Raw genomic sequence first — 13,924 nt, 5'->3', positions numbered from 1 at the left:
TCGAAATTGTCTCTGGTACCTTATTTCCTATGGTTTAGTCCTCAAAAGAGCCGTGAAGGATGCATGAGTGTGCTAAAATTTAGACAGTGATTTTTTTTTATAGTTTTATAAATGTTTTCTCTTTTTTCAGTACATCAAATACTAGTCCCAAGACCTGGTCTTCCTCCGTTGGTAATGGATTTCCATGCAGACAGACCTTTTTATTTTGAATTGAAAGCCACTTACAAATTGTTCTGCGGTGTTATAAAGTTTGGCAATGTATGAGTACATTTGAGGATTGTTGATAAATATAATATTAATTAATTAACTTGTTGTTTTTTTTTTATATTACGTCGGTGGCAAACAAGCATACGGTCCGCCTGATGGAAAGCGGTCACCGTAACCTATGAACGCATGCAACGCAAACAGTGTCACATGCGCGTTGCCACCCCATTAGAAACTTGTACATTCCCTTTTGCTGTGTTAAGTACACAGCAAAAAGGAGTGTACAAGTTCCAAGGAGGGTTCGAGTTGCCGACGACTCTAAAGGACAATATACGGAACAAGTTAGTTGTTTGTTTACTAATTTAAAAAAAGTCATTTATTTCAGACCTTGAGTTTGTTAAGAAAGAATAGTAGTGAATGTTCTTTAAGCAAATAATACTAGTAGGTAGGTAACAATTTTATAGTGCACGTCTTATACAACTACTCTTAAATACTTATAACATAATTTTCAAAATGAAAAAAAAAAGTTGGTGTTAGTAAATATAAAATGGAGCAAAAACTTTTCTCTTTCAGCTTTTCTCGTGTCGGAGTTCTCCCTAGTCCAAGAGCTGGACTTTGAAGCCAACCGTCCATTTATTTTCCATCTTAGGCAAGGAGCCCGCACGCTTTTTAACGGAGTCGTCCATTTCTAGATTATAAATATTATATAAGATCAGTGTGGCTAAGACTTTTCTACTTTTAAAAATGTCTAAATGGAAAGGAACTAACCAGTTGTGTGCATTTTTCATAATTCTCAGTGAAAAATCAAAATAAAATGAAATCTTTGTAATCAAAAATAGTTTTAATTTACAACCTGATTTAAATATACGACAGAAATTACTGTAATGTTTTCCCCTGAAACAATATCACTATATATTGACATGTCCTGTTAATAATTATGGTAGGTACCATACAGTAAGTATTCATATTCACATTTGTTAATAGGGGAGACCGGGCCTAGTTGACTATAGGGGTAGGTTGACTAACTATTAAAAAATTGAGCCAAAAATCAAACATGAGCCAACCAGTGAGGTACGAAAGTCCGTCACCTCCCCCCGCTCAGTCACCGGTGAGCCTCTCGTACCTCATATCGTATCACTGGTTGGCTCAAGTTTGATTTTTTTAATCAATGCCATTAGAAAAAAATAGAGTTGTATTGTTTTTGCTTGAAAAACGAATATTTTCTACTATAACTTATTTATAACTAAAATTCGAACTACATTGGAGGTCATTAGAGGATGAGGATCTCTTTCATTGACAATAATGATTAAAAGTCATAATGTAATGATTGATTGCCAGATTAACAGTTCTCGACACAAGCTTAGAAATTTTGAATCTCACTTTTGACAATTTGACCCATATTCTTACATTGATATGTGTTAAAATGTCAAATATTAATATTAGCGCCATCTAGCCGAGCGTACCCCAAAGGTGTATCGCCATCTAGCTCACCGTACCTTTTTCTGTATGGTTTTGAGGTACGTTTTTTTCTTAGACTTTATCTGTCTATACGGAGTTACATATATGTCTTTGTTATGACTAACCAAAATGTGAATAAACGATACAGTATGACTGAAGACTACAATAATCTGCAATACAATAAAGAATAAAGAATAAATAAAGACTTTACAGGAACCAATAGAGACCCGATGAGGATAAGATCGTCTATTAGTTTTGTTTTATCTTGTATACAAACAGAGTGAAACTATACAGTAACGAAACTAAACTAAATAATAAAATAAATAAAAAATAAATAAAAAGATTCAAATAAGTAGGTATATATTCCTAAAAATGGCCGGAGGTCAGTTTGTACAGAAAAGCGTCTTCGGAGCTCAGTCAATATCTTCTTAAATTACGAGTAGGTAAGACAAAAAAAAAAAAAATGTAAACATTTTTCTTTCTAGACCGTTAGCGATGATGACTAATGTAATGGTCTATAAGGTAAAGTTTTTCGTTGTTAAGACGCTATGGGAGCGAAAATGCTAAAATGGAAAGGAGTCCCCCTTTCAATTTGGGAATTTCAGTTAAATATACTAGTGTTATTAACTAGATTTATCGAAAAAAATGTCCATTAAGAACAACTCAGTTAAGATATTGCGAAAAAAATCTTTAAAATCCAGGTTCCGCTCTCGACTGTTTTCTCCTTCAAAACTTATTTAAAAGGAACGAAATTTGAGAATCTGAATAAAAATAAAATAGTCTGTGTCGGACCGTTTAGATTTTTTGGCTAAACCCCATCTGTCGCATGTATCCCACCAGACGGAATTATCCCGGTGAATATTATACTGTTGACTTTAAAGTCTTAACCTGGTGAATGAATCAGTTACAGTGTCCTTTCTTATCCCGTATCACGGTCTTGGATTGTCTCCTTTTGGTCAAATGGCTGCAATGGTAATTGTCTTTTGCAGCGTTCGGTGTAAGCTACTTCAGTGCACCGCGTACACGGTACTTCATGGTCGACCATCCCTTCCTTTTCTTTCTTAAAGCGGGAGAAAACGTTTTGTTTAATGGCGTATTCAATAATTAGGTAATTTAGATTTTTCGCCTTAATAATAATAATATAAATGGTATTCGGTGTGATTTGGTTTCAACCTAATTTAAAATCATAGGTTAAAAGGGATGAAACACTTACTTAAGATGTGGATAAGATCGATCGTCTATAAGCTGTTTTACCTGATTTAATTGTATGCAGATTTAACTATTTGTCAAAGCGACTTACATTATACAACAAAGGCAACCTTTAAGAGTTTTGAATGATTCACGGTTATTTTCATTAGACTTATATTGACCGGGATACGCTCGACAAAAATCAAAAAGGTAATCACGGTCTATATCCCGGTCAATATAAGTCTAAAGGCGGTTGCCTTACAAAGGTTTTTGTATGTTATAAAAGATTCAGACAGGCATAATATTCCTTAATACCTGAAAACTAATTGTATTCAAGAAAACCGCTGCAAAGTTTATACCGTGTGTATGTAGAGGTGGTAATTGCATGATAGTTAGCCAAACTTTGCACAACTCGATGGCGAGAACGTCATCCAAAATATCTGTAATTTTTGTTCTTAGTGAGTAACATTAGTCTCTCCATGATAATTATATGGAAAACTCTTAGGCTGTTAGATGCATTCTTACAGATAGATGTCGCTATTCTCCACCCTAAGGCGTTTAAGATTTTGAGGGAAGGCATGGATAAATTCGCACATATCCATCAGCAGGCCTCTGTGGCTCAGTTGGTGAGAGCGATGGCTCCGGCAAAGCCATAGGTCGCAGGTTCGATTTCTGCCGGTGTGAATTTTCCCATTCATCCTTGACATAAAAACAAGTGACGGTGAAGTTAGTGTTTGTAAATATAAAATCTAGCAAAAATTTTTCCATTTCAGCATTTCTCGTGTCGCAGTCCCTAGTACAAGAGCTGTACTTTGAAGCCGACCATCCATTTATTTTCCATCTTAGGCAAGGAGCCCGCACGCTTTTCAATGGAGTAGTCCATTTCTGAATAATGCCCTGGGACCAGTTTAAAAAAAAGTGTTAGATTTGTATCTAATGTTCTCATAAGCGGAATTAACTACATATATTGTGAACAAATTCAAATAATGTCTTTCAAATTTCCAGCTCTAATAAATGGGATACCCCCATTTGCCAGAATTTCATTTGCCATAATTTTATTTTCCATCCTATTCAACAATCATAATATTGTTTCTCATAACATCTTATGCCATAATCATTGTTTACTATATTAATCTAGTGCCAGAAACTTTGTTTCCCATAAAGTCAGTTTCCATAATGTCATTTGTCAGAATCATCGAAATCCGTAATTACCACATTCCATACCATCATTTGTCATACAAATTAGCGTCCAGAAAAGTCAATTTCCATAATGTGCTTTGGCAGAATCGAAAACTACTATAATAGGTACTAGAAGGACTAGAGAATGAAACTGCTATCAGAAAGTAGGTTAGGTTAGGTTAGAACTGTGACCCCTTGGAAAATGAAACTGCTATCAGAAAGTAGGTTAGGTTAGGTTAGAACTGTAAACCTCTGGAAAAGGAAACTGCTTGAAAAGTAGGTTAGGTTAGGTTAGAACTTTGACCCCCCGGAAAATGAAAATACTATCAGACAGTAGGTTAGGTTAGGTTAGAATTGCGACCCCCTGGAAAATGAAACTGCTATCAGAAAGTAGGTTAGGTTAGGTTAGAACTGTGACCCCCTGGAGAATGAAACTGCTGGAAAAGTAGGTTAGGTTAGGTTAGAACTGTGACCCCTGGAAAATGAAACTGCTATCAGAAAGTAGGTTAGGTTAGGTAATAATATGGGCAACAATTAATATGGCAATAATTGCTTATGGCGTTTGAATATTCTATGAAACCATATTATTGCACTTAATAATATGGCTAACAAATAGTATGGCATTGTATGATTATGGAAGGTAATATTCGGATAAACAACGAGTATGTCATATGATTTTTATGGTAAACAAATCATTCGGGCAAATGAAATTCAGGCAAGTTAGATTCGGGCAAATGAATATTATGTTAAATGACTGTCGGGCAAACAATAGACAACCCTAATAAATTTATGACGAAAAATATAGTTTTACTCTAAAACCCGATTACACCTTCAAGATTAACGTCAAAATACTCGAAATCCAACTCGTCACATACCTACTTATCCAAAGAATATCGTAATTAGATCGAATTTTGAAGTAGAAGATTTAAAGTACAGATCAGCCCGATAAAGAATATGAATCCTTATTCATTCCTTCATTAGAAGTATGTCTTATCTATATAATATAAAGCTACAACCCGACTGACATTTTTCCAAAAATAGGCAGAAGGGGGATTTGAAGGTGGCAGTGTTTGGTGTGGTCGTATAGAGTTTGGTCCTGCGACCCCGGATAGATCAGACCGTCGGTCTACCGGTTCCGGGTAAAAAAATGTCGGACGGCCTGGCCAAACGGCTGGAGTTAGCCGGGGAGTGTTCGACCAAATGTCATAGAGGACCCTGGGCAGTTTTTGACGCCGCCATTTTTTTTTCAAAATGGCCGACTTTTTTTTTGACGATTTTTCAAATTTATCGTGGAGTGCTCAAATTTTGGTCGTAGAATCTCCAAGCGGCCTTGATTCGAATGAAATAAAAAAAAATTGAAAAGTGCTACAAATGTGGGAAAACTGGCCACTTTTATTTTGTATGGCAACTTTTAAACCGTAAGAGATAGCCGGGGGTGCTCGACCAAATGTCATACAGGTATCCGAGTAGAAAAAAGTTGCATTAAAAAAAAATCAAAATGGCCGACTTTTTTTTTTTGAAAATTTTCAAAATGGTCCTAGCGCGCTGAGATTAGGCACACGGGTGGACGGTCGCGCTAAGATTAGTATTCAAAAAGAAAATTTTGAAAAATTCAAAATGGCGGCTTTTGAGGGCCAATTGAAATTTGAATGGAGGTTTTTCTTTTAATTACCATAGCTCCGTAACGGTACAAAGAAGTGAAAAGTGCTCAAACAAATGTTATACAGTCACCCGAGGTCCATCGAATGGCATTAAAAAAAAATCAAAATGGCCGACTTTTTTTTTTTTTGAAAAATTTCAAAATGGTCCGAGCGCGCTGAAATTTTGCACACGGGTAGACAGCCACCCCAAGATTAGTATACAAAAAGAAAATTTTGAAAAATTCAAAATGGCGCCCTTCGAAGGCCAATTGAAATTTGTATGGAGGTCCTTTTTTTAAATCCCCATAGCTCCGTAACGGTAGGGAAAAGGTTAATAGTGCTTGAACTAATGTTGTACAGTTATCTGAGGTCCATCGAATGGCATTTACAAAATTTCAAAATGGCCGACTTTGAAATTTTTTTTTTTTTATTTTCGGTCCGAGCGCGTTCAAATTTGGCACGTGGTAAGAACGGGGGCCAAAAATAGAAATGAGAAAAAAAAAATTTGGAAAAGTCAAAAACGGTGGCGAGAGGGGACAAAGTCAAATTTCCCTACCAGTTTGTATGGAGGTTTTTTTTTAAATCCCCATAGCTCCGTAACGGTAGGAAAAAGGTTAATAGTGCTTAAACTAATGTTGTACAGTTATCTGAGGTCCATCGAATGGCATTTACAAAATTCCAAAATGGCCGACTTTGAAATTTTTTTTTTATTTTCGGTCCGAGCGCGTTCAAATTTGGCACGTGGTAAGAGCGGGGGCCAAAAATAGAAATGATAAAAAAAAATTTTTGGAAAAGTCAAAAACGGCGGCGAGAGGGGACAAAGTCAAATTTCCCTACCAGCCTGAGGGAGCGTTCTACAGCCCGACGGTCATTGCTCCGGTCCAAGTTCCGAGCTGCGTACAGACAGTGCTCCCAAGCAAGAAAATATAAGTAAAAGTGTCTAAAAAGCGACGCGGCGGGCCGAAGGCCGCAGGCCGGAGGTCCAACTTCCCTACAAATCCTACAATCCCCACAGTAAACTACGCGGAGGGCCGAAGGCCCGGAGCGTGTCTGACAGGCTCCCAAGTATGCGAAGGCCGCAGGCCGAGCTGCGGGCAGAGTGCTCCCAAGCACGCGAAGGCCGCAGGCCGAGCTGCGTGCAGACTGTGCTCCCAAGAAAACAATAACAAAAAGTATCTAAATAAGCGAAGCGGCGGGCCAAAGGCCCGACGCGGAGCTTCGAAACCCAGCGAAGGCCGAAGGCCGAGCTCCGCGTAGGGCCGAAGGCCCGGAGCGTCCCTGATCGGCTCGCCGGCGGACCGGGAAGTTGGAGTTTAAACACGACCCAATAGTAAAAGTGTCTTAGAGAAGCGAAACGACGGGCCGGAGGCCGCAGGCCGCAGGCCCGTCGTGAGCTTCTCAAGACACTTTTACTATTGGGTCGTGTTTAAGCTCCAACTTCCCTACAACCCCCACAGAAACTACGCGGAGGGCCGAAGGCCCGGAGCGTGTCTGACAGGCTCCCAAGCACGCGAAGGCCGCAGGCCGAGCTGCGGGCAGAGTGCTCCCAAGCACGCGAAGGCCGCAGGCCGAGCTGCGTACAGACTGTGCTCCCAAGCAAAACAATAACAAAAAGTATCTTAACAAGCGAAGCGGCGGGCCGAAGGCCCGACGCGGAGCTTCGAAACCCAGCGAAGGCCGAAGGCCGAGCTCCGCGTAGGGCCGAAGGCCCGGAGCGTCCCTGATCGGCTCGCCGGCGGACCGGGAAGTTGGAGCTTAAACACGACCCAATAGTAAAAGTGTCTTAGAGAAGCGAAACGACGGGTCGTACTATTGGGTCGTGTTTAAGCTCCAACTTCCCTACAACCCCCACAATAACTACGCGGAGGGCCGAAGGCCCGGAGCGTGTCTGACAGGCTCCCAAGCACGCGAAGGCCGCAGGCCGAGCTGCGGGCAGAGAGTGCTTCCAAGCAGACAAAGGCTAAAGCAAAAAAGCAAACAAGTAAAGCAAAAAACAAACAAGCTAAGCAAAGAAACAAAAAAGCAAAGCAAAAAAACAAACAAGCAAAGCAAAAAAAAAAACAAAAAAGCAACAAGAAAGACCGCGGGGCCCTCGGGCCCCGCGCACCTTTAAAAAACTAGTAGTATTCTATAAGACGAAACTAAGAGTATGTAAGATTCGTCATATTCCACTATGTATTATTATCTTTTTTTAACTGGAGATGAACGTTGCCCAGATTTCCTACAATTATCTAAACGTACTTCAGATTGGTGTGGTAAAGTATTTCATAGAATACGTGTATCAGGAGAACGTTTTACAAAATGTTTATATGTACCTACAGTATACGTTTCTCCGTCAAGCAAGTCATTCAATTATGTGGCCTATTTCCCAATACCGACAATTGTCGCATATCAGTGACACTTCGCCGTTCATTTTCTGTTAAACAAGTAAATATTGACGCTGAACGCTGAATGACAATGTTATTTATCAACTCTGAAATAGGCACAGAATACAACTAGGGAACAAATCAAATTATTTTATTGAATATTTTATGATTTGTTTTTTTTTTTCAAGTAGTCACACTACTATATATAAATTATAAATTGAAATGGATATCATACACGAAAGAAAAAACGACAAGGCCCACTGGCGGCCGAGCCGGGAATCGAACCCGGGTCTCCAGCTTACGCGGCTAACGTCTTTACCACTAGACCACCCGCCCGCGACGGACGCGCGTTAGCCGCGTTAATTATATAAGAAACTAAGACTAAACTTTAAAGCTAGCTAATGTCTAAAATAGACCCTTGAGGCATTGTACCTCTACCAAGGATACTGGCGACATTTCCACGCTGTATCGCAATGCTGATACGTTGTGCGATGAAGTCGCCAGCTCTTCAGTCACCAGTTACCTCAACCAGACATTTAACATGCAATGAACGGCTTACCACGGCGCTTGCGTGGGCGACGGCGATGCGACGCATACGAAATCAAACCTTATCGATATGGACGTATGAGACGCGACGGCGACGGTCGCGCGACCGTCGCCCACGCAAGACACGGCGTTAGTGTCACTGATAGGCGACAACTAAATAATTAATTTAAAACTAAATGAAAAATGCACATCTTCTTTAGGGCTCGAACCTGGGATGTCAGAGCGACTGGACCGACATTCCAGAAGGTCGCAGGTTTAAGTCCTGCCCAAACGTTTGACTTCCAAAAAAACACAGATTTGGACTAGTCTCCATACTAGGGTTTATCTAAAGCTATCGACGTGGAAGCAGCTCTTATAGTCGACCAAAAATAGCTCGTTGGTATGAAGACGCTTACCCATCGTCATCGGGTGCGTATCGATCGATATAACTTTTTTTTTGATATATTTTAGTCGTTATAACGATCATTTGATATAATTATTAAATCATAAATATAACAACAAATAATATACTAACTAATTGTATAACTCTTATTTAATATAATGATCATTTTTTAGAATAACATTTATTATAACATACTTTGAGTATAATGATTATTTCTGATAATAAATAAATTGTATAAAACAAATTCTTTCTAAAGCACAGTTAGAATTAAAAAAAATACAATAAATTAAAGTCATCATTTACCAGAAAAGTAGATTAGGTTAGAACTGTGATCCCTACACACAACGTGTTGCTACCAGAAAAATAGGTTAGGTTAGGTTAGAACTGTGACCCTTAAACATATGTACTGCTATCAGAAAAGTAGGTTAGGTTAGGTTAGAACTATGATCCCTTCAAAAAAGAATAAAATTAATTCATGAAATGTTTTATTATAAATAAGTGTTATACGAAATAAAGATTATACAAAATAAAAGTAGATATTTTGCGGTTATACCAAATGTTAATTAGGTTGTCCTAATTAACATTTGATGAGTGATTATATCCTTTACATATATATCAAATGTTATATCAAATGTTACTATACCAAAAAAAGTTACACCAATCATTACACACCCATCGCCACAGATCAATACAACAAGATGGCCCTTACAGGGCGACTCGCGGTCACCAAGCATACGACAAATCAGGTTTATAAAAGTTTGAACGCGTGCGACACCGATCAGTAGCGCCCAAGTATACGACCCGCTAACAGTGTCCGTGTCCGCTCGGGAAAAAATCTTAAATAATCAATTTTGGTTGCAAACAATGGTCTCTTACAGCATAAAGTGGTGTGGCAAGTCTTCTAACACTTCTACATGTAAAAGATGGAACAACATTCCACAGTTAAGTCAAATTAATTATTTTGTTGAATATTGTTTATTGTCCGCGGAGTTCATTTATACTGGTCAATATGGTTGTGCTGAGCGGCGCCGAGGCGCGTCTATCCCTCTTTACCGAGTTAACAATGTGATATGCTATCCCTTTCACGTAAACGACTAGGCATGGGGCCATGTTAGTTTATGTCTGTTGCGGGAACTTCGTACTGCCGTTCGTACCATGTGCTACCATTTTATGAAATATAAAAGAAAGCAGATTTGTAATAGTGAATAATTATCTAGAATCTGTAGTCTGTAGTGGTATTTAGTTCATTGATTAGTTTAGAATATTTAGTTGGTTATTTAACTTAGTAAACGTAAGTAAAAATGCACAGTTTAGTTATTAGTTACTAGAATGATTTTTATTGAGATGCTATCACAATTATCATCCTCCTTGCGTTATCCCGGCATCGGCATTCGCCACGGCTCATGGGAGCCTGGGGTCCGCTTTGGAAACTACTACCAAGATTTGGCGTAGGCACTAGTTTTATGAAAGCGACTGCCATCTGACCTTCCAACCCGAAGGGTAACTAGGCCTTATTATAATTTAATTATAATATTATAATTTGTTGCAAAACAAATTCACCACAGTACTGGTACCGGTACCATTGTCTATAATAGACATGTCCCATTCCCATCCCTACTGCTAATCATAAAGGCGCGCCATTATTTGAAACGACCAATGGCAGCACCGTGCGCGCCCGCCTCACCCCGCAAGGATTGGTGATTTGCGTCTCGAACAATATCGCTTGCATTTGGCTTCTAGTGGGGTGTTCTGTGCCCATCGCTGAACGCAGCTATAGTAACGAGCGCTTTTTATAGTCGACGAAAATCGATTCGGCGTCGATATGTGTGGGGAGACCCTTAGTCATATTATGTCTGCAATGTCGTGACGGTCTGTTTCTTTTTTCAGCGTTCGGGGTAGCCTTGATTGCATCAGCACCACGTATCCGCTACTTCGATGCCGACCATCCCTTCCTTTTCTTTCTTAAGGCGGGTGAAAACGTCTTGTTCAATGGCGTTTTCAATAAATAGGTAATTTTAATAATTCGGCCTTAATAATAATGGTGGTTGGTTTGGTATGGTGATTTGGATTTAACATAATTTAAGGTAATTTAGGGTAAAAGTGGAGAAAACACGCAGTAACTTTCTGTATCAGTTCTGGTCAGAGTCAATTACGAAAAAGTGATACTATGTAATATAATTATGATTACAACGGAAAGTAATTGTATAACGAATTTTTAATATGTTATATGCTCGCTTACGCCTCAATTGTGAAATACGGGTTCACTCACGTTAAATTCGAAAATTGCGGAACGCTTTGGAGAAGTGGGGGGGGGGGGGGTAAAAATAAACAAAAAGTAGCCTATGTCACTCTCCACCCTTTCAACTATCTTCAATTAAAAAATCACGTCAAGTCGTCGTTTTTTTTCCGTGAAAGACGGCTAAACAAACAGACACATTTACTTTCCCATTTATAATATAAAGTATGGTTATGATTATTACGGAAAGGAGTAGTATAAGGATTTTTTAATTACTGTTATATGCTTGCTTACGCCTCATTTGTGAACTAATTTAATTAGTTGCTTTGTCCACATTCACCCCGCTCTACACATAAGGAATGCACATTTCAATTAAACTCGTGGTTAAACTACATATTTGCTCACTCCGGATGGCTTTGCTTTCAAAGATGAGTTAGAAACACGAAAGTAAACCAACTAGTTGTGACACAAAATAAGTTTTCAAGTTTTGTTTACACTATACTAACAGCGTATTAACATACCACCTCTTTCCTTATATGTAAATTAATTACACGCAGACTCAAGCAGAGTAGAACATACGCTTCGAAAAATTGGCTATTACCAAGAACGATTTAATACTGAATTATTTTTAAAATCGGGACTTAATCGCGTATGAATACATATTTTAGTGAACTGTATTAGTGCGGGTAGTTCGGAAAACTCGCGCGGCTATCAGAAGGTGTTGATGTCATTTCAAGCCAGTCTTCTCCGAGATCACGGGGACAACGCTGTCCCTGAAACGTTGGAGGTCAGTTTAATATGTAGTCATACGCGATTAAGTCCCGATTTTAAAAATAATTATGTGTAATTATCGTGAAAGTTTAAATCAGTGATTTAATACCGGGGGCCGACTTTTGAGTCTCACTGTCACTAAAATACCGGTTGAAAACGGTGAATTGCCTATTATTTTCAGTGACAATTTTCTGAATTCGAACGCCGTGAGACTCAAAAATCGGCCCCTGGACTGACAAAGCCCATACAATGTATGTTCATAGTCGCACGCATCTAATGATTTTTATATGATATATCTTTATTTACATGAACATATTTACATAATTATACAGAGTGTAACAAAATGGTGGTGATCCGTTTAAGGGCGTACTCAGTATCGTATTCTTATCAGGAAAAAGTAGAAGAAAATTTTTTTTCGCTAAAAAAATTTTCACTGTTGTATGAGCCGGGCCGCGCGAATCGGTCGAATCTCCATACAAAGATAAAAAAATTTTTTGCGAAAAAAAATTTTTATCCTACTTTTTCCTGATGAGAATACGATACTGAATACGCCTTTTTAAACGGATCACCACCATTTTTGTTACACCCTGTATAAGAAACTAGGACTAAACTTAGAAGCTAGCTAATAATGTCGTAAATAGAATTTATCATTTATTGAAGTAAGAAGTAAGAAGCCTAATACGTCGTGAACGTAATTTGTTTTTCATTCATTTTAACTTGTACCGTAAATAATACGATATTCCAGTAAATCTAATTTATAATTTCAGGCGCAACGGTAAGCAGACGCGGGCGCCCTTTCAAACAAGTACAGAACAAAAGACGAGTGTTTATTTTTGGAATAAATAAAATGTCAAAAAAAACTACGTCTGACGTTTTTTATAACTGCCTTATTCATTACTGATATAAGTACAGCCATACTATCTTATTCAAATCGGCCTTTTATATCCTTCTTTCATTCAAAAGTAAATATACTCATCATCATCATCAATTGCCTCTAACATCAATAATATTTATGATGGGTTAAGCAGAGTCCATTATTCGCGGCACTTCCGCAAATGGCTAGTGAGCCCAATGCAAGAGCGGCAGCCGCGACCGCAAAGCTGGCAGGAGAATATGGCCGTGTCCAGTGACAAAGGTTGGTTAGCGCGCTGGTGTCTCAATTCTCGCCTAGAGTGAAGAAGGTCAAACCATCATGCTTGGTCGTGTGCAACTACTCCTTCACCCAGGGTCTTACCTCTCTTAGTAAATTTAAATTATTTATGGACGTCATAAACATCGTGAGGAAACCGGACTAATTCCAATAAGGTCTAGTTACCCTTCGGATTGGAAGGTCAGATGGCAGTCGCTTTCGTAAAAAACTAGTGCCTACGCCAAATCTTGGGATTAGTTGTCAAAGCGGACCCTAGGCTCCCATGAGCCGTGGCAAATGCCGGGATAACGCAAGGAGGATGATGATGCACGTCATTCAACATTTATTTTGTTGTCAAACAAGCAATGACTACTTTTAAATCATTCTTCAGTCTCAGCCAGCCAATTTAAATAGCCATAAAATCAACTAGGTTTATAGAGATTTCTTCTAAACGGAATATTTGATAACTATTACAGTAATCGGCCATAAAGAATGCACATCGGTTTTTCGTCTTCGTAGAGTGTTGTCTCTTTCTTGCGTATGTGACATTAATTGTCTCCTTCCAAACGCAATGATCCCGGTATACATTTTACACGGTTGACATTATTACGCAGTTTCAATTGCAGAATTATGCCATGTCCTGGTTACCTATCCAAACTCACATCTTAAGCGTATCGTAGCTATCTTCTTGTTACTATTCTAGACGCCTTGTTTTTTTTGTTTTCCGTTAAATTTAACGAATTCGACATGATGTTAGTTTCGTTATCAGGAACCACCCTGTATATCATCACTTTTATTTAAATTCGCAAAAAAAAAAAAACATTT

The 13,924-nt window shown here is 38.7% G+C and overlaps 1 protein-coding gene across 5 annotated transcripts in view; it reads left to right on the top strand.

The window, feature by feature from the left end:
- Positions 1–12,833, top strand: part of LOC125226703 (antichymotrypsin-2-like) — a 31,839-nt gene extending 19,006 nt beyond the window's left edge. The window contains exons 9-10 of one of the 5 annotated variants that reach the window (XM_048130773.1): positions 10,851–10,972; positions 12,738–12,833. In XM_048130773.1, coding sequence (XP_047986730.1) covers positions 10,851–10,972 — 122 coding nt within the window. In that variant the 3' untranslated portion in view covers positions 12,738–12,833. Of the gene's footprint in view, positions 1–130; positions 259–777; positions 1,041–2,651; positions 2,771–3,623; positions 3,867–10,850; positions 10,973–12,737 lie in introns of those variants that run through there. The other 4 variants (XM_048130774.1, XM_048130769.1, XM_048130780.1 and 1 more) reach the window with 4 other exon arrangements.
- Positions 12,834–13,924: the final 1,091 nt, after the last annotated feature.

Source organism: Leguminivora glycinivorella, chromosome 5 (genome assembly GCF_023078275.1).
Source record: "Leguminivora glycinivorella isolate SPB_JAAS2020 chromosome 5, LegGlyc_1.1, whole genome shotgun sequence".
NCBI lineage: Eukaryota > Metazoa > Arthropoda > Insecta > Lepidoptera > Tortricidae > Leguminivora > Leguminivora glycinivorella.
This window is presented reverse-complemented; position numbering and strand designations above follow the sequence as displayed.